Below are 27,891 nucleotides of genomic sequence, written 5' to 3'. Positions count from 1 at the left end.
AACTAAATGTCACATTGCTACATGCGGCTCTCTCTTCGATCTCAACACAAGTGAGTTACTCATGGCTGCTCATGATCCATATTTAGCCTATCTGTAATGGGCTATTTGCATACTGCAGCTCTGATTGGTTTAATAGTGTGTGTCAATGCAATAGAATCCTATTCCAATACGTTGTGCCTACAACAAAATCTCTTGCACAGTTCCATTTGTTTTGGTATGTTGCTTTGAAAGTGGCTAATATTGCGGTGACAGTGTTAACAGGGACAACTCTAGAACAGTGGTCACCAACCTTTTCTGGGCCAAGATCACTTTCTGAGTCAAAATGCCCAGATCTACCACTGAGACTTTTTAACATGACTTAAAAAACATCAACCTATGCAACATTAACCAATTAAAAACAGTTCTGTAGCAATGAGGTTTGAGCAGTAAGCTGTAGACCCAATTCATTATCACAGCATACTGGCGTTGCTTGAATTTACCTGCCAATGCATTGTTGTTTGGGCCATTTAAAAAAAAAAAATGATATTTCCAAATTTGAGGTAGGCTATATGATCATACCGGTAATAGATCCGTTGTTGTATTACTTGAGGAACAACTGTAAATAATACAGTATGCTTTGTATCTTAAGGAGAAAGCAGCAGACTGAGGGTCCGCCTCAACATCCCTCTGCTCTGCCACTGATCTAAAAGGGACACCGTTTTATTGGTAAACTCAAGTATTGGTCTCATGCACACATTCATGTTGTTACTCCTATGAACAGAGAAAGTGAAATATTCCTCGATATCAAAAAAAAACCCAAGCCGCTAATAATAACAACGCAAGCCTATAGAAACACTCTCCTACTCATTCATTCCTATAGGTACACTCTCCTACTCATTCATTCCGATAGGTACACTCTCCTACTCATTCATTCCTATAGGTACACTCTCCTACTCATTCATTCCGATAGGTAGTGGCCTCCGACTGCTCTTAAACGCTAGTAAAAACCAAATGCATGCTTTTCAACCGATCGCTGCCTGCACCCGCATGCCCGCCTAGCATCACCACCCTGGATGGTTCCGACCTAGAATATGTGGACATCTATAAGTACCTAGGTGTCTGGCTAGACTGCAAACTCTCCTTCCAGACTCATATCAAACATCTCCAATCGAAAATCAAATCAAGAGTCGGCTTTCTATTCCGCAACAAAGCCTCCTTCACTCACGCCGCCAAGCTTACCCTAGTAAAACTGACTATCCTACCGATCCTCGAATTCGGCGATGTCATCTACAAAATGGCTTCCAACACTCTACTCAGCAAACTGGATGCAGTCTATCACAGTGCCATCCGTTTTGTCACTAAAGCACCTTATACCACCCACCACTGCGACTTGTATGCGCTAGTCGGCTGGCCCTCGCTACATATTCGTCGCCAGACCCACTGGCTCCAGGTCATCTACAAGTCCATGCTAGGTAAAGCTCCGCCTTATCTCAGCTCACTGGTCACGATGGCAACACCCATCCGTAGCACGCGCTCCAGCAGGTGTATCTCACTGATCATCCCTAAAGCCAACACCTCATTTGGCCGCCTTTCGTTCCAGTACTCTGCTGCCTGTGACTGGAACGAATTGCAAAAATCGCTGAAGTTGGAGACTTTTATCTCCCTCACCAACTTCAAACATCAGCTATCTGAGCAGCTAACCGATCGCTGCAGCTGTACATAGTCTATTGGTAAATAGCCCACCCATTTTCACCTACCTCATCCCCATACTGTTTTTATTTATTTATTTTTCTGCTCTTTTGCACACCAATATCTCTACCTGTACATGACCATCTGATCATTTATCACTCCAGTGTTAATCTGCAAAATTGTAATTATTTGCCTACCTCATGCCTTTTGCACACATTGTATATAGACTCCCCCTTTGTTTTCTACTGTGTTATTGACTTGTTAATTGTTTACTCCATGTGTAACTCTGTGTTGTCTGCTCATACTGCTATGCTTTATCTTGGCCAGGTCGCAGTTGCAAATGAGAACTTGTTCTCAACTAGCCTACCTGGTTAAATAAAGGTGAAAAAAAAAAAAAAAATAGGTACACTCTCCTACTCATTCATTCCTATAGGTACACTCTCCTACTCATTCATTCCGATAGGTACACTCTCCTAATCATTCATTCCTATAGGTACACTCTCCTACTCATTCATTCCTATAGGTACACTCTCCTACTCATTCATTCCTATAGGTACACTCTCCTACTCATTCATTCCGATAGGTACACTCTCCTACTCATTCATTCCGATAGGTACACTCTCCTACTCATTCATTCCTATAGGTACACTCTCCTACTCATTCATTCCGATAGGTACACTCTCCTACTCATTCATTCCTATAGGTACACTCTCCTACTCATTCATTCCGATAGGTACACTCTCCTACTCATTCATTCCTATAGGTACACTCTCCTACTCATTCATTCCTATAGGTACACTCTCCTACTCATTCATTCCGATAGGTACACTCTCCTACTCATTCATTCCTATAGGTACACTCTCCTACTCATTCATTCCTATAGGTACACTCTCCTACTCATTCATTCCTATAGGTACACTCTCCTACTCATTCATTCCTATAGGTACACTCTCCTACTCATTCATTCCGATAGGTACACTCTCCTACTCATTCATTCCGATAGGTACACTCTCCTACTCATTCATTCCTATAGGTACACTCTCCTACTCATTCATTCCTATAGGTACACTCTCCTACTCATTCATTCCGATAGGTACACTCTCCTACTCATTCATTCCTATAGGTACACTCTCCTACTCATTCATTCCGATAGGTAGTGGCCTCCGACTGCTCTTAAACGCTAGTAAAACCAAATGCATGCTTTTCAACCGATCGCTGCCTGCACCCGCATGCCCGCCTAGCATCACCACCCTGGATGGTTCCGACCTAGAATATGTGGACATCTATAAGTACCTAGGTGTCTGGCTAGACTGCAAACTCTCCTTCCAGACTCATATCAAACATCTCCAATCGAAAATCAAATCAAGAGTCGGCTTTCTATTCCGCAACAAAGCCTCCTTCACTCACGCCGCCAAGCTTACCCTAGTAAAACTGACTATCCTACCGATCCTCGAATTCGGCGATGTCATCTACAAAATGGCTTCCAACACTCTACTCAGCAAACTGGATGCAGTCTATCACAGTGCCATCCGTTTTGTCACTAAAGCACCTTATACCACCCACCACTGCGACTTGTATGCGCTAGTCGGCTGGCCCTCGCTACATATTCGTCGCCAGACCCACTGGCTCCAGGTCATCTACAAGTCCATGCTAGGTAAAGCTCCGCCTTATCTCAGCTCACTGGTCACGATGGCAACACCCATCCGTAGCACGCGCTCCAGCAGGTTTATCTCACTGATCATCCCTAAAGCCAACACCTCATTTGGCCGCCTTTCGTTCCAGTACTCTGCTGCCTGTGACTGGAACGAATTGCAAAAATCGCTGAAGTTGGAGACTTTTATCTCCCTCACCAACTTCAAACATCAGCTATCTGAGCAGCTAACCGATCGCTGCAGCTGTACATAGTCTATTGGTAAATAGCCCACCCATTTTCACCTACCTCATCCCCATACTGTTTTTATTTATTTATTTTTCTGCTCTTTTGCACACCAATATCTCTACCTGTACATGACCATCTGATCATTTATCACTCCAGTGTTAATCTGCAAAATTGTAATTATTTGCCTACCTCATGCCTTTTGCACACATTGTATATAGACTCCCCCTTTGTTTTCTACTGTGTTATTGACTTGTTAATTGTTTACTCCATGTGTAACTCTGTGTTGTCTGCTCATACTGCTATGCTTTATCTTGGCCAGGTCGCAGTTGCAAATGAGAACTTGTTCTCAACTAGCCTACCTGGTTAAATAAAGGTGAAATAAAAAAAAAAAATAGGTACACTCTCCTACTCATTCATTCCTATAGGTACACTCTCCTACTCATTCATTCCGATAGGTACACTCTCCTACTCATTCATTCCTATAGGTACACTCTCCTACTCATTCATTCCTATAGGTACACTCTCCTACTCATTCATTCCTATAGGTACACTCTCCTACTCATTCATTCCGATAGGTACACTCTCCTACTCATTCATTCCGATAGGTACACTCTCCTACTCATTCATTCCTATAGGTACACTCTCCTACTCATTCATTCCTATAGGTACACTCTCCTACTCATTCATTCCTATAGGTACACTCTCCTACTCATTCATTCCGATAGGTACACTCTCCTACTCATTCATTCCTATAGGTACACTCTCCTACTCATTCATTCCTATAGGTACACTCTCCTGCTCATTCATTCCGATAGGTACACTCTCCTACTCATTCATTCCTATAGGTACACTCTCCTACTCATTCATTCCGATAGGTACACTCTCCTACTCATTCATTCCTATAGGTACACTCTCCTACTCATTCATTCCTATAGGTACACTCTCCTACTCATTCATTCCTATAGGTACACTCTCCTACTCATTCATTCCTATAGGTACACTCTCCTACTCATTCATTCCGATAGGTACACTCTCCTACTCATTCATTCCGATAGGTACACTCTCCTACTCATTCATTCCTATAGGTGCACTCTCCTACTCATTCATTCCTATAGGTACACTCTCCTACTCATTCATTCTGATAGGTACACTCTCCTACTCATTCATTCCTATAGGTACACTCTCCTACTCATTCATTCCTATAGGTGCACTCTCCTACTCATTCATTCCTATAGGAACACTCTCCTACTCATTCATTCCTATAGATACACACTCCTACTCATTCATTCCTATAGGTACACTCTCCTACTCATTCATTCCTATAGGTACACTCTCCTACGCATTCATTCCTATAGGTGCACTCTCCTACTGATTCATTCCTATAGGTACACTCTCCTACTCATTCATTACTGCTGCAGTGCTTGTTGTAGTGCTGAGTGGAAATAGGAAGAACGCGCATTGTCTGGCTAATAAAAGTGTTGAATACAAAGTGTTGAAAAGGCGGAGTGAGAACGTAAACAAGCTCTTTGCTGTATTCGTTGACAGTCTCTCTAATCATGGTTTTATACGTTTTGAAATCTCACAGTATACATTTTGCTGTAGCTTTGTTTAATGCCTGCTACATTACTACAGATACAGTAATCTGAGCCATCCGATTGGCCAGCGGTAGATTTATCGTGCAATTGATTTGCTCTCCAGCCCCGCCGATAAGGCACATTTTGTACCTTGAGACTTGAATTGTTCAAAATGGCAACAAATCGGGTGCATCTACCGACAACAGCCGAGACAAATAAAATAAAAATAGGAACACAAGGTTTTATCATTGTTTTTTTTTACAGAAATAATTGGCAATCGACTAGGAATGCCTTTCGCAAATGACCGGTTGGTGACCGGTTGGTGACCACTGCTCTAAATAATTGAGTGAAGTTCGATCTCATGCTTCTCTCTGTGCATTGATATATCTGCACAGCAAACCTGGGGAACCTGCACGGCAGTCTCGGGTCTAGAGGGAACATTGATCATTATCCTCAATAACTTCAAGCGAAGACAGAGGTTCAGCCTGATGAACCAAACTACCCAGCAATCCCCTCCATGAAGACTGGGGGTCAGCCTGATGAACCATGAAGACTGGGGGTCAGTCTGATGAACCAAACTACTCAGTAATCTCCTCCATGGAGACTGGGGGTCAGCCTGATGAACCATGAAGACTGGGGGTCAGCCTGATGAACCATGAAGACTGGAGATCAGCCTGATGAACCAAACTACTCAGTAATCTCCTCCATGGAGACTGGGGGTCAGCCTGATGAACCATGAACACTGGGGGTCAGCCTGATGAACCATGAAGACTGGAGATCAGCCTGATGAACCAAACTACTCAGTAATCTCCTCCATGAGGACTGGGGGTCAGTCTGATGAACAAAACTACTCAGTAATCTCCTCCATGAAGACTGGGGGTCAGCCTGATGAACCAAACTACTCAGTAATCTCCTCCATGAAGACTGGTGGTCAGCCTGATGAACCAAACTACTCAGTAATCTCCTCCATGAAGACTGGGGGTCAGCCTGATGAACCAAACTACTCAGTAATCTCCTCCATGAAGTCTGGGGATCAGCCTGATGAACCAAACTACTCAGTAATCTCCTCCATGAAGACTGGGGATCAGCCTGATGAACCAAACTACTCAGTAATCTCCTCCATGAAGACTGGTGGTCAGCCTGATGAACCAAACTACTCAGTAATCTCCTCCATGAAGACTGGGGATCAGCCTGATGAACCAAACTACTCAGTAATCTCCTCCATGAAGACTGGGGATCAGCCTGATGAACCAAACTACTCAGTAATCTCCTCCATGAAGACTGGGGATCAGCCTGATGAACCAAACTACTCAGTAATCTCCTACATGAAGACTGGTGGTCAGCCTGATGTACCAAACTACTCAGTAATCTCCTCCATGAAGACTGGGGATCAGCCTGATGAACCAAACTACTCAGTAATCTCCTCCATGAAGACTGGGGATCAGCCTGATGAACCAAACTACTCAGTAATCTCCTCCATGAAGACTGGGGGTCAGCCTGATGAACCAAACTACTCAGTAATCTCCTCCATGAAGACTGGTGGTCAGCCTGATGAACCAAACTACTCAGTAATCTCCTCCATGAAGACTGGGGGTCAGCCTGATGAACCAAACTACTCAGTAATCTCCTCCATGAAGTCTGGGGATCAGCCTGATGAACCAAACTACTCAGTAATCTCCTCCATGAAGACTGGGGATCAGCCTGATGAACCAAACTACTCAGTAATCTCCTCCATGAAGACTGGTGGTCAGCCTGATGAACCAAACTACTCAGTAATCTCCTCCATGAAGACTGGGGATCAGCCTGATGAACCAAACTACTCAGTAATCTCCTCCATGAAGACTGGGGATCAGCCTGATGAACCAAACTACTCAGTAATCTCCTCCATGAAGACTGGGGATCAGCCTGATGAACCAAACTACTCAGTAATCTCCTACATGAAGACTGGTGGTCAGCCTGATGTACCAAACTACTCAGTAATCTCCTCCATGAAGACTGGGGATCAGCCTGATGAACCAAACTACTCAGTAATCTCCTCCATGAAGACTGGGGATCAGCCTGATGAACCAAACTACTCAGTAATCTCCTCCATGAAGACTGGGGGTCAGCCTGATGAACCAAACTACTCAGTAATCTCCTCCATGAAGACTGGGGGTCAGCCTGATGAACCAAACTACTCAGTAATCTCCTCCATGAAGACTGGGGATCAGCCTGATGAACCAAACTACTCAGTAATCTCCTCCATGAAGACTGGGGATCAGCCTGATGAACCAAACTACTCAGTAATCTCCTCCATGGAGACTGGGGGTCAGCCTGATGAACCAAACTACTCAGTAATCTCCTACATGAAGACTGGTGGTCAGCCTGATGAACCAAACTACTCAGTAATCTCCTCCATGAAGACTGGGGATCAGCCTGATGAACCAAACTACTCAGTAATCTCCTCCATGAAGACTGGGGATCAGCCTGATGAACCAATTTACTCAGTAATCTCCTCCATGAAGACTGGGGGTCAGCCTGATGAACCAAACTACTCAGTAATCTCCTCCATGAAGACTGGTGGTCAGCCTGATGAACCAAACTACTCAGTAATCTCCTCCATGAAGACTGGGGGTCAGCCTGATGAACCAAACTACTCAGTAATCTCCTCCATGAAGACTGGGGGTCAGCCTGATGAACCAAACTACTCAGTAATCTCCTCCATGAAGACTGGGGATCAGCCTGATGAACCAAACTACTCAGTAATCTCCTCCATGAAGACTGGTGGTCAGCCTGATGAACCAAACTACTCAGTAATCTCCTCAATGAAGACTGGGGATCAGCCTGATGAACCAAACTACTCAGTAATCTCCTCCATGAAGACTGGGGGTCAGCCTGATGAACCAAACTACTCAGTATATAGCCCAACTCTCACACACTCACATGCACACATACATTGACTGATAAATGTATAATTAGTAGGTTTTGTTATCTCTTTGAACAATCCTTTTTTATTGTTGTACTTCTATAGTTGTTTTGTGGTGTGGTTTTTATACAAGCCCCTGAGCTTTCAACTACACCTGCATAACGTGTATGTATTAGTTTGTATCTGTATTGTTTGTCAATTGTTTTCTTTGGTGAAAATAAATTAAACTAAACTTAAACTAGGTCCCCCTCCGATGGTTCCCCTCAATCGCTAACGAGACAAGAATCAGATGCATTCATAATGAACCAGTTTCAGTTACAGGGTGTTTCCCGTCTTCAGCCAGTTGCAGGCTGACATTTAGTGGGATACGTCTTGTCCTGAAGGCAGAACTGAGCGATTTCCGCTAGATAGACCAGCTGCAAAAGGTCCAAATTGGCTTTATTGTAAGAATTCATAAAAACAAATATGAGCTATTTGGTCTTAATTTAAGGTTAGGGTTACTAGTGTGGTTAAGGTTAGGGTTAAGTTGTTATGTTATGACTTTGTGGCTGTGCCAGCTAGTGACCACCCTGCAGAACTGCTCCAGAGCATGATGGAGAACGCTAACCTGCTAGTCAGATTGAGTGTCCCACAAATGTTGCTTTTCAAACTGAGCGCAGCTCAGCAGTTTGAAGAATTGATCTTGTCTCTCTCTCAATTTCAATTTCAATTCAAGGGCTTTACTAGCATGGGAAACATGTGTTAACATTGCCAAAGCAAGTGAAGTAGATAATAAACAAAAGTGAAATAAACAAAAATGTACAGTAAACATTACACTCACAGAAGTTCCAAAGGAATTAAGACATTTCAAATGTCATATCATGTATATATGCAGTGTTTATCGATGTGAAAATAGTTAAAGTAGAAAAGGGAATATAAATAAACATAATTATGGGTTGTATTTAAAATGGTGTTTGTTCTTCACTGGTTGCCCTTTCTTGTGACAACAGGTCACAAATCTTGCTGCTGTGATGGCACACTGGTATTTCACCCAGTAGATATTGGGTTGCTTTCACATTTTTTGTGGATCTGTGTAATCTGAGGGAAATATGTGTCTCTAATATGGTCATACATTGGACAGGAGGTTAGGAAGTGCAGCTCAGTTTCCACCTCATTTTGTGGGCAGTGAGCACATAGTCAAAGCTTTCCTCTCAAGAGAAGACAGGGTATGTACAGACTCAGTCCGCTGCGGCGGCCTTTCTCAATAGCAAGGCTATGCTCACTGAGTCTGTACATAGTCAAAGCTTTCCTTAAGTTTGGGTCAGTCACAGTGGTCAGGTATTCTGCCACTGTGTACTCTCTGTTTAGGGCCAAGTAGAATTCTAGATTGCTCTGTTTTTTTGTTAATTCTTTCCAATGTGTCAAGTAACTATCTTTTTGTTTTCTCATGATTTGGTTGGTTCTAATTGTGTTGCTGTCTCTCTCCCTCCCTTCCCCTCCCCTCTCCCCTCTCCCCTCCCTCCCCCTCTCCCCTCCCCTCCCTCCCCCTCTCCCCTCTCCCCCCCCTCCCCCTCCCCTCCCTCCCCCTCTCTGCTATATTTACCGTGCCTCCTGATGGTGGTCCCTTAAAAGGTCCTGACGGTGTCTTCAGCATTCTGCCGAGTGGCAGCATTATTTTAGTTCTGTGGCCGCTGCTCGTCCTGTCCCCTCCACTCCCATTGCTGTTCTGCCTGGTTTAGGACTTGCTTTGGATACTTTTGGAGTTGCACCCCCTGTCCTGTTGGTTTCAACGATTGAAAGATTTTCAGTTTTGGTGAGTGAAAATGGTTTTAATTCATATGCTTTTGTATAATGAAATTAAACTCCAATCTATATTTTGCATATATTGTCTAATGGATAATAGTAGGCCTATATCTAGGCTATTGAGGACTATATTTATTACCATAGGCCTGAATGTATATAATTTATTATTAAGTTACATTAATGTCACCTTCACTAATACTTGGTTGTCCCAGTATTGTTTCATTTGATGAATGTAGCTAACATAACAATTCTGAGGAAACTAACTTACCTTCCAATGTATTCATTTAATTTTCATATGTTTTTATTGCCTAACTCTCATAATGGTACTAAGACTGAGTTCATATGTTTTTATTGACTAACTCTCATAATGGTACTAAGACTGAGTTCATATGTGCAGTTGGATAGTGCATGGAGACCTAATTTTAGAATAAGGGCCCAGAGGCCTACCTTAAGTCATGTTACATAGCATCTTTAGACATCCTAAATAGATTATCTGGTACTTTTTAGCCAGTAGTTCTGAAAGTAGCACTCACAAGCCAAAAGCGGTTCATGGAAATAGCCGTCTACATCACATATGTGCAGATATGTGCACCACGTCATTACTCTCTCTCTCTCTCTTCTGTGTCCACTGAGCTTTTGGGCCCGCCCTGCAACCTCATTGGATAACGCTGGGCAGGTCTCTTGCTAGGTGATACTCAAATGCGAGGGGCTGAAGCTCATTGGCTAGAACTCAAATTGCTAGGGGACTGGCCCACGTTGGGGGAAATGTAGGGAAAATGGCGCCGGCACAGCTTCAAGAAAACAGTTGCTTTCTAACTAGGGATTTGGTGGCGAATTGAGGTAAGACAGTAATTCTGGTCGAAGATGATGCATGTATGAAATACACATAGTGGAAGGTTTAAAAAAGACTTTTCTGACAGATGCCCATTCATTTCATCAGCTAGAAGTGTGTGGAAGTGTAGTGTACATGCTAGTGATTGCACCCTGTCAGACAGACCTCCACAGTATTTCTGTAGTATCTCTAATGATCTGATCATGGGTTGGTTGTCTACTACAGCAGATGGGGTCTATTTAGTTACCCAATACTCTTTTGTTTTGTTTGTCAACAATCAAATGAACAAATGTATTAAATCAAATGCTAGAGGAGCACATGCCCCAGTTTCCCATAGGAGCACATGCCCCAGTTTCCAATAGGAGCACATGACCCAGTTTCCCATAGGAGCACATGACCCAGTTTCCCATAGAAGCACATGTCCCAGTTTCCCATAGAAGCACATGCCCCAGTTTCCCATAGGAGCACATGTCCCAGTTTCCCATAGGAGCACATGCCCCAGTTTCCCATAGAAGCACATGACCCAGTTTCCCATAGAAGCACATGACCCAGTTTCCCATAGGAGCACATGACCCAGTTTCCCATAGGAGCACATGACCCAGTTTCCCATAGGAGCACATGACCCAGTTTCCCATAGGCTTACTACCAGAGCATCAGTCTCCTTTACCCTCCCAGGGTAGGCCTATCCATACCCATACCCACCCTGGGTAGACCTTTTCATACCCTTACTCACCCTGGGTAGACCTTTTCATACCCTTACACACCCTGGGTAGGCCTATCCATACCCATACTCACCCTGGGTAGACCTATCCATACCCATACTCACCCTGGGTAGGCCTATCCATACCCTTACTCACCCTGGATAGGCCTTTTCATACCCTTACTCACCCTGGGTAGGCATATCCCGTCCATGACACCTGATGGGGCTCACCCTTTCCAGTGTTAGTCTGGCTCAAAATCTACTCTGGAATAGCACTTTAGTCTATCTCAGTTTCCAGTTTCCAGACTGAAGACTGAAGTGCTTGTTAGGCTGGAAGAGGAGAAGAAGTCAATTCGTTAAAGACACAATGTAGCCTACTAGTAAAGATTAAATTAATTGTGAACTTGGCTATTTCAATCAGATTCTTTTAATAACAGCTTTACCATTTTAATACACTGTGAACTAATCTAGAACTGTTATATTTAGTTGTCAATCAATAATAATATCAATTAAAACCATTTAAGCATAAATTGACATATTTAACTGCAAGCTTGAACTAAACCAACTATAACATAACCCCATCATAACCATAATCGGAATGTTTTACAGACTTATTTACACTGAGTAGATTCAAATCCTGTTCTGATTGAACTTAGCGTGTGGCGGGGAGCCTGGAGTCTGAACTTATCAGCCAGCCAGTCAGGATGTCTGCATCGTTCCACGTGAAACAGCACCACCACCACAGTGACAAGAAGCAGCAGCATGAGAGCATCAGCCATCACAGCTCTCGCTCCTCTTTTAGTCAGCTGTCATATGCTGCCCACAAGAGAATCCAGCACAGCACCATAGGGTAAGAACAGGAGGAAGAGGAGGATGAGGAGGACTATGCCATCTCTCTACTGCTCCTCTCCTCTGCTGTTTGATCATTTATAATCTATCCGCAGGATTAACTCATATCCTGGCTGTAACAGTCTTGGTGTGGTGAAGTGACTGTTGTTCTAATACGACTAAAGATGACTGTAGTAGTAGTTTGTGTGTTGAGGGTTTTGCTTACTATATTGTGTTGACACAGGTATGTGACTGACTGCTGACTTGTATGTCTGGAGTAAATATGCTCTGTTGGCACCCTTGCCTCAATCTAAGTAATATAATAATAATGGATCAGTTTAAGATAGAGATAACTGGGTGTGTTGGCCTTCCGTATCTGCGGTGGAAGGTGGCCGAGCTACAGCGGGGTTTGTTAGACTATGAGACATGAAAACATCGGTTTGACCTATGGAGTGACCACCCCATGGAAAGGGAAGAGTCTCATGAACACCATGGTGTTCTCTGTTCTGCTCTACGACCACCACACGTGACACAGGACTCACCTGAAAGTAAGACATACAAACACATTGAAGTATGGAGGTAGGTTTGTGCCACCAAAAATAAGGGTTTAAATATGTGTAAAAGAAATAGATTCTTCAAACTTTATCCCTGTGATTTATTTTTTGACTGTCTTTTTTGCCGTTTATGAATGTGTTATTAACTGTGTTTCTGTGGACTAAATAAAAAAGGTTAATACCAAAAGGGATCCAAAAATTCCAAGTCAAATAGCGACATGATCCATGGCATGACCATTTTACAATACTTCGAGATTAGTTTAGTAACCCGTGGTACAATATCACACTGTTCTGTAGACACATGGTCAGAAGCTCCATGTTGGAGACATGCTGAAGGACCAGACTGAAGGCTTCATGTTGGAGACATGCTGAAGTGCCAGACTGAAGTGTCCATGTTGGAGACATGCTGAAGGCTCCATGTTGAAGACATGCTGTAGGCTGAAGGACCAGAATGTAGGCTCCATGTTGGAGATGCTGTAGGCTGAAGGACTCCATGTTGGAGACATGCTGAAGGTCCATGTTGGAGACATGCTGAAGGACCAGACTGTAGGCTCCATGTTTAAGACATGATGTAGGCTGAGGGCTCCATGTTTAAGACATTATGTAGGCTGAGGGCTCCATGTTTAAGACATGATGTAGGCTGAGATCTCCATGTTTAAGACATTATGTAGGCTGAGGGCTCCATGTTAAAGACATGATGTAGGCTGAGGGCTCCATGTTTAAGACATGATGTAGGCTGAGGGCTCCATGTTTAAGACATGATGTAGGCTGAGGGCTCCATGTTTAAGACATGATATAGGCTGAGAGCTCCATGTTTAAGACATGATGTAGGCTGAGGGCTCTATGTTTAAGACATGATGTAGGCTGAGATCTCCATGTTGGAAACCTGCTGTAGGCTGGAGGACCAGACTGAAGGCGCCCTGTTGGAGAAATGCAGTAGTCTGAAGGCTCCATTTTGGACACATGCTGTAGGGACCCTGCTGAATGCTTTTCTTCCTGCTGAGTGAACATGATCTCTTGCAGGCTGGGAGCCAGAGATATTCATGGAGAGAACTGAGCTACATGTGTCTGCTTGAGAGGAAAACGACTCAATGACTGTACTATTGGGACATAATTTTTTACTGTTAATAATGACACTGATGTTGGCTGGCCTGTACAGGAACAGTTTAATAATACAATGCTTTGGTGGTGCCTTGGTGGAATGCTCACTGAACAGACCTGTATCTTTAGTCTTGGGATTCTAAACTTTAGCTTGTAACTATGTATTTGATGTGCCGTTAGAGGCTTAATCATAATTAGAATAGTGTAATTTTCCTGCTCTCTGTACTGCACTCTTAAAGAAAAACATGTGATCTAGAACCTTAAGGGTTTCTTTGGCTCTCCCAATAGGGGAACCCTTTGAAGAACCCTTTTGGGTTCCATGTAGGACCCTTTCCACGGAGGTTCTAAGTGGAACAAAAAAGGGTTTATCTCTTGAACCAAAAAGGGTTCTCCTATGGGGACAGCCTAAAACCCCTTTTCGAGTGTGGTGTTCCTCAGCTGAATGATCAGTGTGAATCTGTAGTTCCTCCAGCTGAATGATCAGTGTGAATCTGTAGTTTCTCCAGCTGAATGATCAGTGTGAATTGTAGTTTCTCCAGTTGAATGATCAGTGTGAATCTGTAGTTTCTCCAGCTGAATGATCAGTGTGAATCTGTAGTTCCTCCAGCTGAATGATCAGTGTGAATCTGTAGTTCCTCCAGCTGAATGATCAGTGTGAATCTGTAGTTTCTCCAGCTGAATGATCAGTGTGAATCTGTAGTTCCTCCAGCTGAATGATCAGTGTGAATCTGTAGTTCCTCCAGTTGAATGATCAGTGTGAATCAGTAGTTCCTCTAGCTGTTAGTGTTTAATACAAACTCTTCCAATCATGTGAACTCTCCCACTGCTGAACTCTACTCCAGCTCTCCAACAGTTCCTTTCCTTTCTTGGTCTCAAACAGACAAATGGAGGTGTGAGAGGCTGATGTATCTGTGGTGTCTGGTGTATATGTGGTGTCTGGTGTATCTGTGGTATATCTGTGGTGTCTGGTGTATCTGTGGTGTCTGGTGTATCTGTGGTGTCTGGTGTATCTGTGGTGTCTGGTAGATCTGTGGTGTCTGGTAGATCTGTGGTGTTTGGTGTATCTATGGTGTCTGGTGTATCTGTGGTGTCTGGTAGATCTGTGGTGTCTGGTAGATCTGTGGTGTCTTGTGTGTCTGGTGTATCTGTGGTGTCTGGTAGATCTGTGGTGTCTGGTGTGTTTGGTGTATCGGTGGTGTCTGGTGTATCTGTGGTGTCTGGTGTATCTGTGGTGTATCTGTGGTGTCTGGTGTATCTGTGGTGTCTGGTGTATCTGTGGTGTCTGTTGTATCTGTGGTGTCTGGTATATATTTTAGGTCTGGTTTATCTGTGGTGTATGGTTTATCTGTGGTGTCTGGTATATCTGTGGTGTCAGTTATATCTGTTGGGTCTGGTTTATCTTTGGTTTCTAATGTGTCTGTGGTATCTGGTGTATCTTTATCTATTTTGTCTGTTGTTTGCGTGTTGTTATTGTGTTTGTCAGGATCATGTCAGTTATTTCTGCTGTTCACTGGACTAGGTTCCACTATCAGTATATCTTCACATATGTATTTGTTTAGTGACACTGGTAACTTTCCATTCTTACATCTATCTCAGTAGTAACTGTTACTGTCAAGGTACATCCAGGTAGAACATCTGTAGCTATGACACAACTACTGTTGCTATGACACAACTACTGTTGCTATGACACAACTACTCAGTGTTAAAAATTTTAAAGCTCTGACTCTGTCTTTCTCTGTCTCTCTCTCTCTCTCTGTCTCTCTCTCTCTCTCTCTCTCTCTCGCTCTGTCTCTCTCTCTCTCTCTCTCTCTCTCTCTCACACACCTTATCTACCCCCGTCAGAGTGCAGCAGAGTTTTGTTGAATCAGAGAAGAGGTCGGAGTTCATACCTAGCCAGCTGCTGCCGCCGAGAGTCAAGAAGTACCTGGCCATGGACCCTGACACCAACGATGTCATTGGATACATAGTTCCTGTCTTCAGGACCAGGTGGGAGACTGGGATATAACATAGCGGCAGAGTAGCCTAGTGGTTAGAGCGTTGGGCTAGTAACCGGAAGGTTGCAAGTTCAAATCCCTGAGCTGACAAGGTACAAATCTGTCGTTCTGCCCCTGAACAGGCCGTCATTGAAAATAAGAATTTGTTCTTAACTGACTTGCCTAGTTAAATAAAGGTTAAAAAAAAATATATATATATAATATGTTTCAGATAGACATTTACACTGAATGATACAATATGTGCCTGTTGTTTGGGGATAAAAAAATAAATACACGTTTAACCTTTATTTACAGTGCCTTGCGAAAGTATTCGGCCCCCTTGAACTTTGCGACCTTTTGCCACATTTCAGGCTTCAAACATAAAGATATAAAACTGTATTTTTTTGTGAAGAATCAACAACAAGTGGGACACAATCATGAAGTGGAACGACATTTATTGGATATTTCAAACTTTTTTAACAAATCAAAAACTGAAAAATTGGGCGTGCAAAATTATTCAGCCCCCTTAAGTTAATACTTTGTAGCGCCACCTTTTGCTGCGATTACAGCTGTAAGTCGCTTGGGGTATGTCTCTATCAGTTTTGCACATCGAGAGACTGAATTTTTTTCCCATTCCTCCTTGCAAAACAGCTCGAGCTCAGTGAGGTTGGATGGAGAGCATTTGTGAATAGCAGTTTTCAGTTCTTTCCACAGATTCTCGATTGGATTCAGGTCTGGACTTTGACTTGGCCATTCTAACACCTGGATATGTTTCTTTTTGAACCATTCCATTGTAGATTTTGCTTTATGTTTTGGATCATTGTCTTGTTGGAAGACAAATCTCCGTCCCAGTCTCAGGTCTTTTGCAGACTCCATCAGGTTTTCTTCCAGAATGGTCCTGTATTTGGCTCCATCCATCTTCCCATCAATTTTAACCATCTTCCCTGTCCCTGCTGAAGAAAAGCAGGCCCAAACCATGATGCTGCCACCACCATGTTTGACAGTGGGGATGGTGTGTTCAGCTGTGTTGCTTTTACGCCAAACATAACGTTTTGCATTGTTGCCAAAAAGTTCAATTTTGGTTTCATCTGACCAGAGCACCTTCTTCCAGATGTTTGGTGTGTCTCCCAGGTGGCTTGTGGCAAACTTTAAACGACACTTTTTATGGATATCTTTAAGAAATGGCTTTCTTCTTGCCACTCTTCCATAAAGGCCAGATTTGTGCAATATACGACTGATTGTTGTCCTATGGACAGAGTCTCCCACCTCAGCTGTAGATCTCTGCAGTTCATCCAGAGTGATCATGGGCCTCTTGGCTGTATCTCTGATCAGTCTTCTCCTTGTATGAGCTGAAAGTTTAGAGGGACGGCCAGGTCTTGGTAGATTTGCAGTGGTCTGATACTCCTTCCATTTCAATATTATCACTTGCACAGTGCTCCTTGGGATGTTTAAAGCTTGGGAAATCTTTTTGTATCCAAATCCGGCTTTAAACTTCTTCACAACAGTATCTCGGACCTGCCTGGTGTGTTCCTTGTTCTTCATGATGCTCTCTGCGCTTTTAACGGACCTCTGAGACTATCACAGTGCAGGTGCATTTATACGGAGACTTGATTACACACAGGTGGATTGTATTTATCATCATTAGTCATTTAGGTCAACATTGGATCATTCAGAGATCCTCACTGAACTTCTGGAGAGAGTTTGCTGTACTAAAAGTAAAGGGGCTGAATAATTTTGCACGCCCAATTTTTCAGTTTTTGATTTGTTAAAAAAGTTTGACATATCCAATAAATGTCGTTACACTTCATGATTGTGTCCCACTTGTTGTTGATTCTTCACAAAAAAAATACAGTTTTATATCTTTATGTTTGAAGCCTGAAATATGGCAAAAGGTCGCAAAGTTCAAGGAGGCCGAATACTTTCGCAAGGCACTGTAACTAGGGGATGTTCAGGTTTAGTTTAATTTATTTGTACCAAAGAAAACAAGTGGACAACAACAGTACAGATAAAAACAAATAAATAAACGGTGTGCAGGTGGTTGGAAGCACAAAATACTATATAAATACAGTCGGTAAGTACAAAAATAAAAAAAGGTTTGTTAAAACACATAACAAAACCCACTAATAATAAATGTACAATTAACTGATCAGCAATCACAATGAGTAGTTTGGTTCATCAGGCTGACCTCCAGTCTCCATGGAGGAGATTACTGAGTAGTTTGGTTCATCAGGCTGACCTCCAGTCTTCATGGAGGAGATTACTGAATAGTTTGGTTCATCAGGCTGACCCCCAGTCTTCATGGAGGATATTAATGAGTAGTTTGGTTCATCAGGCTGACCACCAGTCTTCATTGAGGAGATTACTGAGTAGTTTGGTTCATCAGGCTGACCTCCAGTCTCCATGGAGGAGATTACTGAGTAGTTTGGTTCATCAGGCTGACCACCAGTCTTCATTGAGGAGATTACTGAGTAGTTTGGTTCATCAGGCTGACCTCCAGTCTCCATGGAGGAGATTACTGAGTAGTTTGGTTCATCAGGCTGACCACCAGTCTTCATTGAGGAGATTACTGAGTAGTTTGGTTCATCAGGCTGACCTCCAGTCTCCATGGAGGAGATTACTGAGTAGTTTGGTTCATCAGGCTGACCTCCAGTCTCCATGGAGGAGATTACTGAGTAGTTTGGTTCATCAGGCTGACCTCCAGTCTTCATGGAGGAGATTACTGAATAGTTTGGTTCATCAGGCTGACCCCCAGTCTTCATGGAGGATATTAATGAGTAGTTTGGTTCATCAGGCTGATCCCCAGTCTTCATGGAGATTACTGAGTAGTTTGGTTCATCAGCCTGACCTTCAGTCTTCATGGAGGATATTAATGAGTAGTTTGGTTCGTCAGTCTTCGCTTGAAGTTATTGAGGGATGATGATGTTTTGGCAATGTGAAAATAACAATTTCAGAGTACTCTGTATTTGATAAACAATTGACTATGTGGGGTGCTTCAGCGGGGAGGGTAAAGGTTATCACTGTGTCTTGTGTTAAAAATATGTATTTCAGAATTAACCTGTAAGAATCCATTGAAGGGTTTAGGTCAACTGGGACCTGGAAGAATCCATTGAAGGGTTTAGGTAAACGGTCTGGGACCTGGAAGAATCCATTGAAGGGTTTAGGTAAACTGGGACCTGGTAGAATCCATTGAAGGGTTTAGGTAAACTGGGACCTGGTAGAATTCATTGAAGGGTTTAGGTAAACTGGGACCTGGTAGAATTCATTGAAGGGTTTAGGTAAACTGTCTGGGACCTGGAAGAATCCATTGAAGGGTTTAGGTAAACTGGGACCTGAAGAATCCATTGAAGGGTTTAGGTAAACTGGGACCTGGTAGAATCCATTGAAGGGTTTAGGTCAACTGGGACCTGGTAGAATCCATTGAAGGGTTTAGGTACACTGTCTGGGACCTGGAAGAATCCATTGAAGGGTTTAGGTAAACTGGGACCTGAAGAATCCATTGAAGGGTTTAGGTAAACTGGGACCTGAAGAATCCATTGAAGGGTTTAGGTAAACTGGGACCTGGAAGAATCCATTGAAGGGTTTAGGTAAACTGGGACCTGAAGAATCCATTGAAGGGTTTAGGTAAACTGGGACCTGGTAGAATCCATTGAAGGGTTTAGGTAAACTGGGACCTGAAGAATCCATTGAAGGGTTTAGGTAAACTGGGACCTGGTAGAATCCATTGAAGGGTTTAGGTAAACTGGGACCTGAAGAATCCATTGAAGGGTTTAGGTAAACTGGGACCTGAAGAATCCATTGAAGGGTTTAGGTAAACTGGGACCTGAAGAATCCATTGAAGGGTTTAGGTAAACTGGGACCTGAAGAATCCATTGAAGGGTTTAGGTAATCTGTCTGGGAGGTATGAGTATTTGTAGACGAAAGGGCATAATTGTTGTACATTAATGTCGTAAATAGACAGGATATTGAGTTTCTTAAACAAAGGTGCAGATGGAGCCAGTTAATTAGAGGAGGTGTCAAGTCTTGTAAATGTATTTTGTATGATGAGTAATTTGTGTAGGTAGGAGGCATATGTTCTGGCCCAGACAATATTACAGTGAATGAGATATGGGTAAATTAAGCTATATTATAGAGTTAGGAAGCAAACCTGATGAACCAAACCACTCCTTTTTCTGATGATAACAACAGATTTCATCACTTTGCTGCAGACTGAATGTGATCTTTCCAGGATAACTTTTCATCCATTTCATTCCCACCAATTGAAATTATGGCTCCTTTTTTTAATATATATTTTGTACAATATTTCTTATTCTTACTAGTGAAACAATAAAGTTGGATTTTTTTAACATTTTAAAGATCATTTGTTTATCTGGAAGCATTCAGAAAGTGTGGCCATGCCTTAGTTGGTAACATCAGCAAAGAGAATGTAAAGTACGGTAGAAGACCCAGCAGCATGGTCATTGAAATAGATGAGGAATAACAAAGGTCCAATTGTCGAATCCTGTGGTACACCAGGATATCTTGGCCCTGGTAGATGCACATCCATTTGCATAAACAAATTGTTCTCTATCAGAAACATAACTAGAGTTAATTTGATATTTTCCACATTTTGTTATGTTACAGCCTTATTCTTAAAACAGACCCTTAGATCTGTACTTTGTTGAAGCACCTTTGGCAGTGATTACAGCCTCAAGTCTTCTTAGGTATGATGCTACAAGCTTGGCACACCTGTATTTGGGGAGTTTCACCCATTCTTCTATGCAGATCATCTCAAGCTCTGTCAGGTTGGATGGGGAAGGGTACATGCACAGCTATTTTCAGGTCTCTCCAGAGATGTTCGGTCGGGTTCAAGTCTTGGTGCATAGGGTCGTTGTCCTGTTGGAAGGTGAACCTTCGCCCCAGTCTGAGGTCCTGAGCGCTCTGGAGCAGGTTTTCATCAAGGATCTCTCTGTACTTTGCTCAGTTCATCTTTCCCTCGATCGGACTAGTCTCCCAGTTCCTGCCTCTGAAAAACATCCCCACAGCATGATGCTGCCATCATGCTTCACCGTAGGGATGGTGCCAGGTTTCCTCCAGACGTGAAGCTTGCTATTCAGGCCAAAGAGTTCAATCTTGCTTTCATCAGACCAGAGAATCTTGTTTCTCATGGTCTTAGAGTCCTTTAGGTGCATTTTGGTAAACTCCAAGCTGGGTTGTCATGTACCTTTTACTGAGGAGTGGCTTTCGTCTAGCCACTCTACCCTAAAGGCCTGATTGGTGGAGTTCTGCAGAGATGGTTGTCCTTCTGGAAGGTAGCTGGGTCCAGGGTCAGGTAGAAGGTCATACACAGGGACTCCAAAAAGGTAACAGTACAGGCAGGGAAAAGGCAAAAAGGCGTCGTTAGTGAGGATGATTCCCGAGATTCCCGTATGCCTTATGATTCCCGAGACGTGGTGTGATCATAACAACATACAAGATCTCAAGTTCTTCTGTTCACCTGACTTCTTCACAATCAAATGTCGAACGCATTATCTACCAAGATAATTCTCTTCGATTATAATCACAGCTGCATATATTCCCCCTCAAGCAGACTCATCGATGGCCCTGAACTAACTTCATTTGACCCTATGTAAACTGGAAACCACATATCCTGAGGCTGCATTCATTGTAGCTGGGGATTTTAACAAGGCTAATCTGAAAACAAGATTCCCTAAATCAGCATATCGATTGTGCTACCAGGGCTGGTAAAACCCTGGATCATTGTTATTCTGACGCATAAAATGCCCTCCCCCGCCCTCCTTTCGGAAAAGCTGACGAAGACTCCATTTTGTTGCTCCTAGCCTATAGACAGAGACTAAAACAGGAAGCTCCCATGCTCAGGTCTGTTCAATGCTGGTTTGACCAATCTGATTCCACGTTTCAAGATTGCTTCGATCACGTGGACTGGGATATTTTCAGCGTTGCGTCAAAAAACAATATTGATGGATACGCTGATTCGGTGAGCGAGTTTATTAGCGATGTCGTACCCACAGCAACTATTAAAACATTCCCAAACCAGAAACCGTGGATTGATGGCAGCATTCGTGTGAAGCTGAAAGCGCAAACCACTGCTTTTAACCAGGGCAAGGTGACCGGAAACATGACCTGAATACAATCAGTGTAGCTATTCCTTCCACAAGGCAATCAAACAAGCTAAGCGTCAGTATAGAGACAAAGTAGATTCGCAATTCAACGGCTCAGACACAAGAGGTATTTGGCAGGGTCTACAGTCAATCACGGATTACAAAAAGAAAACCAGCCCCGTCGCGGACCAGGACGTCTTGCTCCCAGACAGACTAAACAACTTTTTTGCTCGCTTTGAGGACAATACAGTGCCACTGACACGGCCCGCTACCAAAACCTGTGAACTCTCCTTCACTGCAGCCGACATGAGTAAAACATTTAAAAGTGTTAACCCTCGCAAGGCTGCAGGTCCAGACGGCATCCCCAGCCGCATCCTAAGAGCATGCGCAGACCAGCTGGCTGGTGTGTTTATGGACATATTCAATCAATCCTTGCTTTGAGAGTCAAGGACCATATCACCTCCACCCTAACTGACACCCTAGACCCACTCCAATTTGCTTACCGCCCCAATAGGTCCACAGACGATGCAATCGCAACCACACTGCACACTGCAACCTTGGTTAGCTCGCACTGCGCCCGGCCTGCCACAGGAGCCGCTGGTGCGCGATGAGACAAGGATATCCCTACCGGCCAAACCTTCCCTAACCCGGACGTTGCTAGGTCAATTGTGCGTCACCCCACGGACCACCCGGGAGGCCCGAGAGCATTCTGTCGTGCTGTATCTCCGCCTGGTACGGCAACTGCTCTGCCCACAACCGTAAGGCTCTCCAGAGGGTAGTGAGGTCTGCACAACGCATCACCGGGGGAAAACTACCTGCCCTCCAGGACACCTACACCACTCTATGTCATAGGAAGGCCATAAAGATCTTCAAGGACAACAACCACCCGAGCCACTGCCTGTTCACCCCGCTATCATCCAGAAGGCGAGGTCCGTACAGGTGCATCATAGCAGGGACCGAGAGACTGAAAAACAGCTTCTATCTCAAGGCCATCAGACTGTTAAACAGCCATCACTAACATTGAGTGGCTGCTGTGAACATACTGACTCAACTCCAGCGACTTTAACAATGTAAAAATTGATGTAAAAATGTATCACTAGCCACTTTAAAAAATTCCACTTAATATAATGTTTACATACCCTACATTACTCATCTCATATGTATATACTGTACTCTATATCATCTACTGCATCTTTCCATCTTTATGTGATACATGTATTACTAGCCACTACAATGCCACTTTTATATTTTTACATACCCTACATTACTTATCTCATATGTATATACTGTACTCGATACCATCTACTGCATCTTGCCTATGCCGTTCTGTACCATCACTCATTCATATATCTTTATGTACATATTCTTCCTCCCTTTACACTTGTGTGTATAAGGTAGTAGTTTTGGAATTGTTAGCTAGATTACTAGTTGGTTATTACTGTATTGTCGGAACTAGAAGCACAAGAATTTCGCTACACTCACATTAACATCTGCTGACCATGTGTATGTGAAAAAATCAAATTTGATTTCATTTGATGCCCTTTCCACCTGGGGGCGGCCCGTCAGGAAGTCCAGGATCCAGTTGCAGAGGGAGGTGTCCCTATTTTGTTTTTACTGAGAATTTTTTAAGACTGGTTGAAAACCAAGGTTTTCAGAACCCTTCTGCTGCTCTCTTACATGGTTAAACTAAGGTAAAGCAGTGGTGAAATACAGAGTTGAAAGATGTGAGAAAAGTCTGGTAAGCAGACCACGTCTTTTTAAAATGTTATATTTGTATTTAACCAGGTAGGCCAGTTGAGAACAAGTTTACATTTACAACTGTGACCTGGCCAAGATAAAGCATAGCAGTTCGACACAAACAACAAAGAGTTACACATGGAATAAACAAAACATACAGTCAATAATACAGTAGAACAAACAAAAACAATAAGTCTATATACAGTGAGTGCAAATGAGGTCAGATAAGGGAGGTAAAGGCAATAAACAGGCTATGGTGGCGAAAGTAATTACAATATAGAAATTAAACACTTGAATGGAGAAGATGAATGTGCAAGTAGAGATAGGAAAGGCGGCCAAAGTATGAATTGGCTTTGACCAGTGAGATATACCTGCTGGAGCGTGTGCTACGAGTTTGAACAGTGTCTGTTGTTGTCTGCTGTGGTGTCTGTATCCATGAGTTTCAACCGTGTTGTCTGTTTTGTCCGTAGCCATGAGTTTGCCCGGGGCCTAGTTGAGGTCCAGGAAGAAGTGAAGGAGGAGGGAGTGGGGCATGTTGCCATGAGGAACCTGTTCTCCCTGGAGACCAGCTCCATGGAGACGATTACCGTGGAGAAGAAGAGCAGGAAGAGGCACATTAGAGAGTCAGCTGACCGCCTGGAGCTCAGCAAGAAGGTCAGTACTATTGATTTATCGATTGACTGGAACTACAGAAGAAAGTCATCCTGGACACCACATTACTTGTGGTCTTTTTTCAGTCTTAGAGGAGTTAACCCTTTCCTCTCCATATCCCTGCTACCTGTCCCTTGTAGGTTGAGGAGAGAGAGCAGAATCTTAACCCCTTCCTGCCCCCCTTGTAGGTTGAGGAGAGAGCGGCGTTTTAACCACTTCCTGTCCCCCTGTAGGTTGAGGAGAGAGCGGAGTTTTAACCACTTCCTGTCCCCCTGTAGGTTGAGGAGAGAGCAGCATTTTAACCACTTCCTGTCATGTTGTAGGTTGAGGAGAGAGCAGCATTTTAACCACTTCCTGTCCCCCTGTAGGTTGAGGAGAGAGCAGAGTTCCGTAAGAAACAGAACAGTGACAACCTGACCCATCCTCCTGAGTTCATAGTTCGTCCCCGAGGACAGACTGTCTGGGAGGGCAAGACTGTCAAGCTGCACTGCACCGTGTCTGGATGGCCTAAACCACGTATTGCATGGTGAGACACACACATACACCCTCTCCCGCTCCCTTTCATCCCTCTCCCGCTCCCTTTCATCCCTCTCCCTCTGCCTTTCATCCCTCTACTGCTGCCTTTCATCCCTCTCCCACTGCCTTTCATCCCTCTCCCTTTCATCCCTCTCCCACTACCTGTCATCCCTCTCCCACTGACTTTGGGAGAGGGATGTTCTGTGAAGGGAGTATAGTACACAGCGTTGTACGAGATCTTCAGTTTCTTGGCAATTTCTCACATGGAATAACCTTAATTTCTCAGAACAAGAATAGACTGACAAGTTTTTGAAGAAAGTGCTTTGTTTCGGGCCATTTTGAGCCTGTAATCGAACCCACAAATGCTGATGCTCCAGATACTCAACTAGTCTAAAGAAGGCCAGTTTAATTGCTTCTTTGATCAGAATGACAGTTTTCAGCTATGCTAACATAACTGCAAAAGGGTTTTTTAATGATCAACTAGCCTTTATAAAATGATCAACTTGGATTAGCTAACACAATGTGCCATTGGAACACAGGAGTGATGGTTGCTGATAATGGGCCTCTGGACACCTATGTAGATATTCCATTAAAAAAATCTGCCGTTCCCAGGTACAATAGTCATTTACAACATTGACAATGTCAACACTGTATTTCTGATCAATTTATGTTATTTTAACCTGTCTACGATACTGGTTCCCAATTGGGAATCAACCCTCCCACGTTCAGCTGAAACGGTGGCGCATGGAACGCAAAAATATTCTTAAAAATATTTAACCTCCACACATTAACAAGTCCAATAGCTCAAATGAAAGATAAACACCTTGTTCATCTAGCCAGCAAGTCAGATTTCTAAAATGTTTTACGGCGAAAACATAGCACATATATATGTAAAACCACCACCAGACACAGCTCATTTGAATAGCCAAAACATGCAATCAACAAACGCAGGATTAAAAAATAAATCGCTCACTAACCTTTTGAAAATCTTCATCAGATGACAGTAATATGACATGTTACACGGTACATATTTTTTTTTTTCAATAACATGCCATTTATATCCATAAATGTCCATTTACAGTGAGTTCACGTTCAGAAATTACTCAAAAATGCCCGCAGGAAATCTATGTAGCGCGGCAAGATAACGTAAATAGACATCATAAACTTTGACTAAATATACATGTTCTACATATAGTTAGAAAGATACACTGCTTCTTTAAGCAACCGCTTTGTTAGATTTATTTTTAACGTTACAGAAATCGCACACTATTCTATATGCTGAGACGGCGCTCAGTTCCAAGCTACATTTCTACGTAATGTTGGAGTCAACAGAAACACAGATTTAAGCATAAATATTCCCTTACCTTCGATGGTCTTCGTTCAGAATGTTCTGGAAGGCTTCATACTTACCCAATACATCGTTTGGTTTCAAGTCTTGCGTCTTTGTATTAGCTACTGCTAATAACATCAGCTGAAATGCACCCAAAACGTCCTCTGGTCCGGAAAAGTTGCGCATCAAAACTTCAAAATTACATATTATATGTCGACTAAACAGGTCAAACTAAGTGCAGAAGCAAGCTTTATGATGTTTTAGACACGCAAAACAAACTTCAATTCAATCGGCCATCGTCTGCCCTTCTCTTGAGTGCTGGAACAAAGGAATGGCTGGGACCAATTCGCGCCCATACGCACAGCCTATTCTCTCGTGGCACGCACTAATTTCACTCCCATAGGGTCAATTCTCGCGGGATTTGAACGATTCAAAGCTCTACTGAAAGAGGACATCTAGCGGAAGAGATAGAAAGTGTCCCCAGAATCATAACCGGTTGGGAAGGGTGGGGGCCATGACGTCAAAGTTGCTCCAACTTTCATGGCCACAAAAACTAGTTTGGAAGAATGCCTGCCCTGTGAGTTCTGCTATACTTACAGACATAATTCCAACGGTTTTAGAATCTTTAGAGTGTTTTCTATCCAATAATAATTTTTATTTGCATATATTAGCAATTTTTGACAGATTTTTTTTTCAGTTTACTAGGGGTACCCAATCTCTCCAAAGGGGGCGTATGTCTGCCATATCCTTAACAGGTTTTTAATGGACAAAAAATTTGCTTTTCTTTAAAAAACAAGGACATTTCTAAGTGATCCCAAACTGTTGATTGGTAGTGTATCCTGTTTTCGCTTAGTCATTATGGGGTTTTGATGAGGAAAACATTTATTGAAACCATTTTAGAATAAGGCTGTAATGTAACAAAATGAGGAAAAAGGGAAGGGGTCTGAATACTTTCCGAATGCACTGTACATACATACATACATACATACATATGTAACGGATGTGAAACGCTAGCTAGTTAGCGGTGGTGCGAGCTAAATTGCCTTTCAATCGGTGACGTCACTTGCTCTGAGACCTTGAAGTAGTAGTTCCCCTTGCTCTGCAAGGGCCGCGGCTTTTGGGGAGCGATGGGTAACGATGCTTCGTGGGTGACTGTTGTTGATGTGTGCAGAGGGTCCCTGGTTCGCGCCCGGGTATGTGCGAGGGGACGGTCTAAAGTGATACTGTTACACATACATACATACATACATACATACATACATACATACCTATACATACATACATACATACATGTTGAAAAGATTTACATACACTGAGTGTACAAAACATTAGGAACACCTGCTCTTTCCATGACAGACTGACCAGGTGAATCCAGGTGAAAGCTATGATCTCTTATTGATGTCACATGTTAAAACCACTTCAATCAGTGTAGATGAAGGTGAGGAGACGAGTTAAAGAAGGATTTTTAAGCCTTGAGACAATTGAGACATGGATTGTGTGTGTGCCTTTCAGAGGGTGAATGATTAGGACAACATATTGAAATGCATTAGAACGGGGTATGGTAGTAGGTACCAGGCGCACCGGTTTGTGTGTCAAGAACTGCAACGCTGCTGGGTTTTTCACGGTCAACAGTTTCCCATCTGTATCAAGAATGGTCCACCACCCAATGGACATCCAGCCTACTTGACACAACTGTGGGAAGCATTGGAGTGAACATGGGCCAGCATCCCTGTGGAACGATTTCAACACCTTGTAGAGTCCAC

At 43.2% G+C, this 27,891-nt stretch overlaps 1 protein-coding gene across 4 annotated transcripts in view; it reads left to right on the top strand.

Moving 5' to 3' along the window:
* The first annotated feature begins 9,198 nt into the window (after positions 1-9,198).
* LOC139375758 (myomesin 1a (skelemin)) overlaps positions 9,199-27,891 on the top strand; it is a 107,926-nt gene continuing 89,233 nt past the window's right edge. The window contains exons 1-6 of one of the 4 annotated variants that reach the window (XM_071117573.1): positions 9,199-9,325; positions 9,638-9,818; positions 11,997-12,190; positions 15,666-15,809; positions 24,102-24,285; positions 24,651-24,808. In XM_071117573.1, coding sequence (XP_070973674.1) covers positions 12,045-12,190; positions 15,666-15,809; positions 24,102-24,285; positions 24,651-24,808 — 632 coding nt within the window. In that variant the 5' untranslated portion in view covers positions 9,199-9,325; positions 9,638-9,818; positions 11,997-12,044. Of the gene's footprint in view, positions 9,326-9,637; positions 9,819-10,441; positions 10,649-11,996; positions 12,191-15,665; positions 15,810-24,101; positions 24,286-24,650; positions 24,809-27,891 lie in introns of those variants that run through there. The other 3 variants (XM_071117575.1, XM_071117576.1, XM_071117577.1) reach the window with 3 other exon arrangements.

This window comes from Oncorhynchus clarkii, chromosome 20, assembly GCF_045791955.1.
Source record: "Oncorhynchus clarkii lewisi isolate Uvic-CL-2024 chromosome 20, UVic_Ocla_1.0, whole genome shotgun sequence".
NCBI classification, from domain to species: domain Eukaryota; kingdom Metazoa; phylum Chordata; class Actinopteri; order Salmoniformes; family Salmonidae; genus Oncorhynchus; species Oncorhynchus clarkii.
Note: the sequence above shows the minus strand (reverse complement) of the source record. Positions and strands in the feature narration are given on the sequence as shown.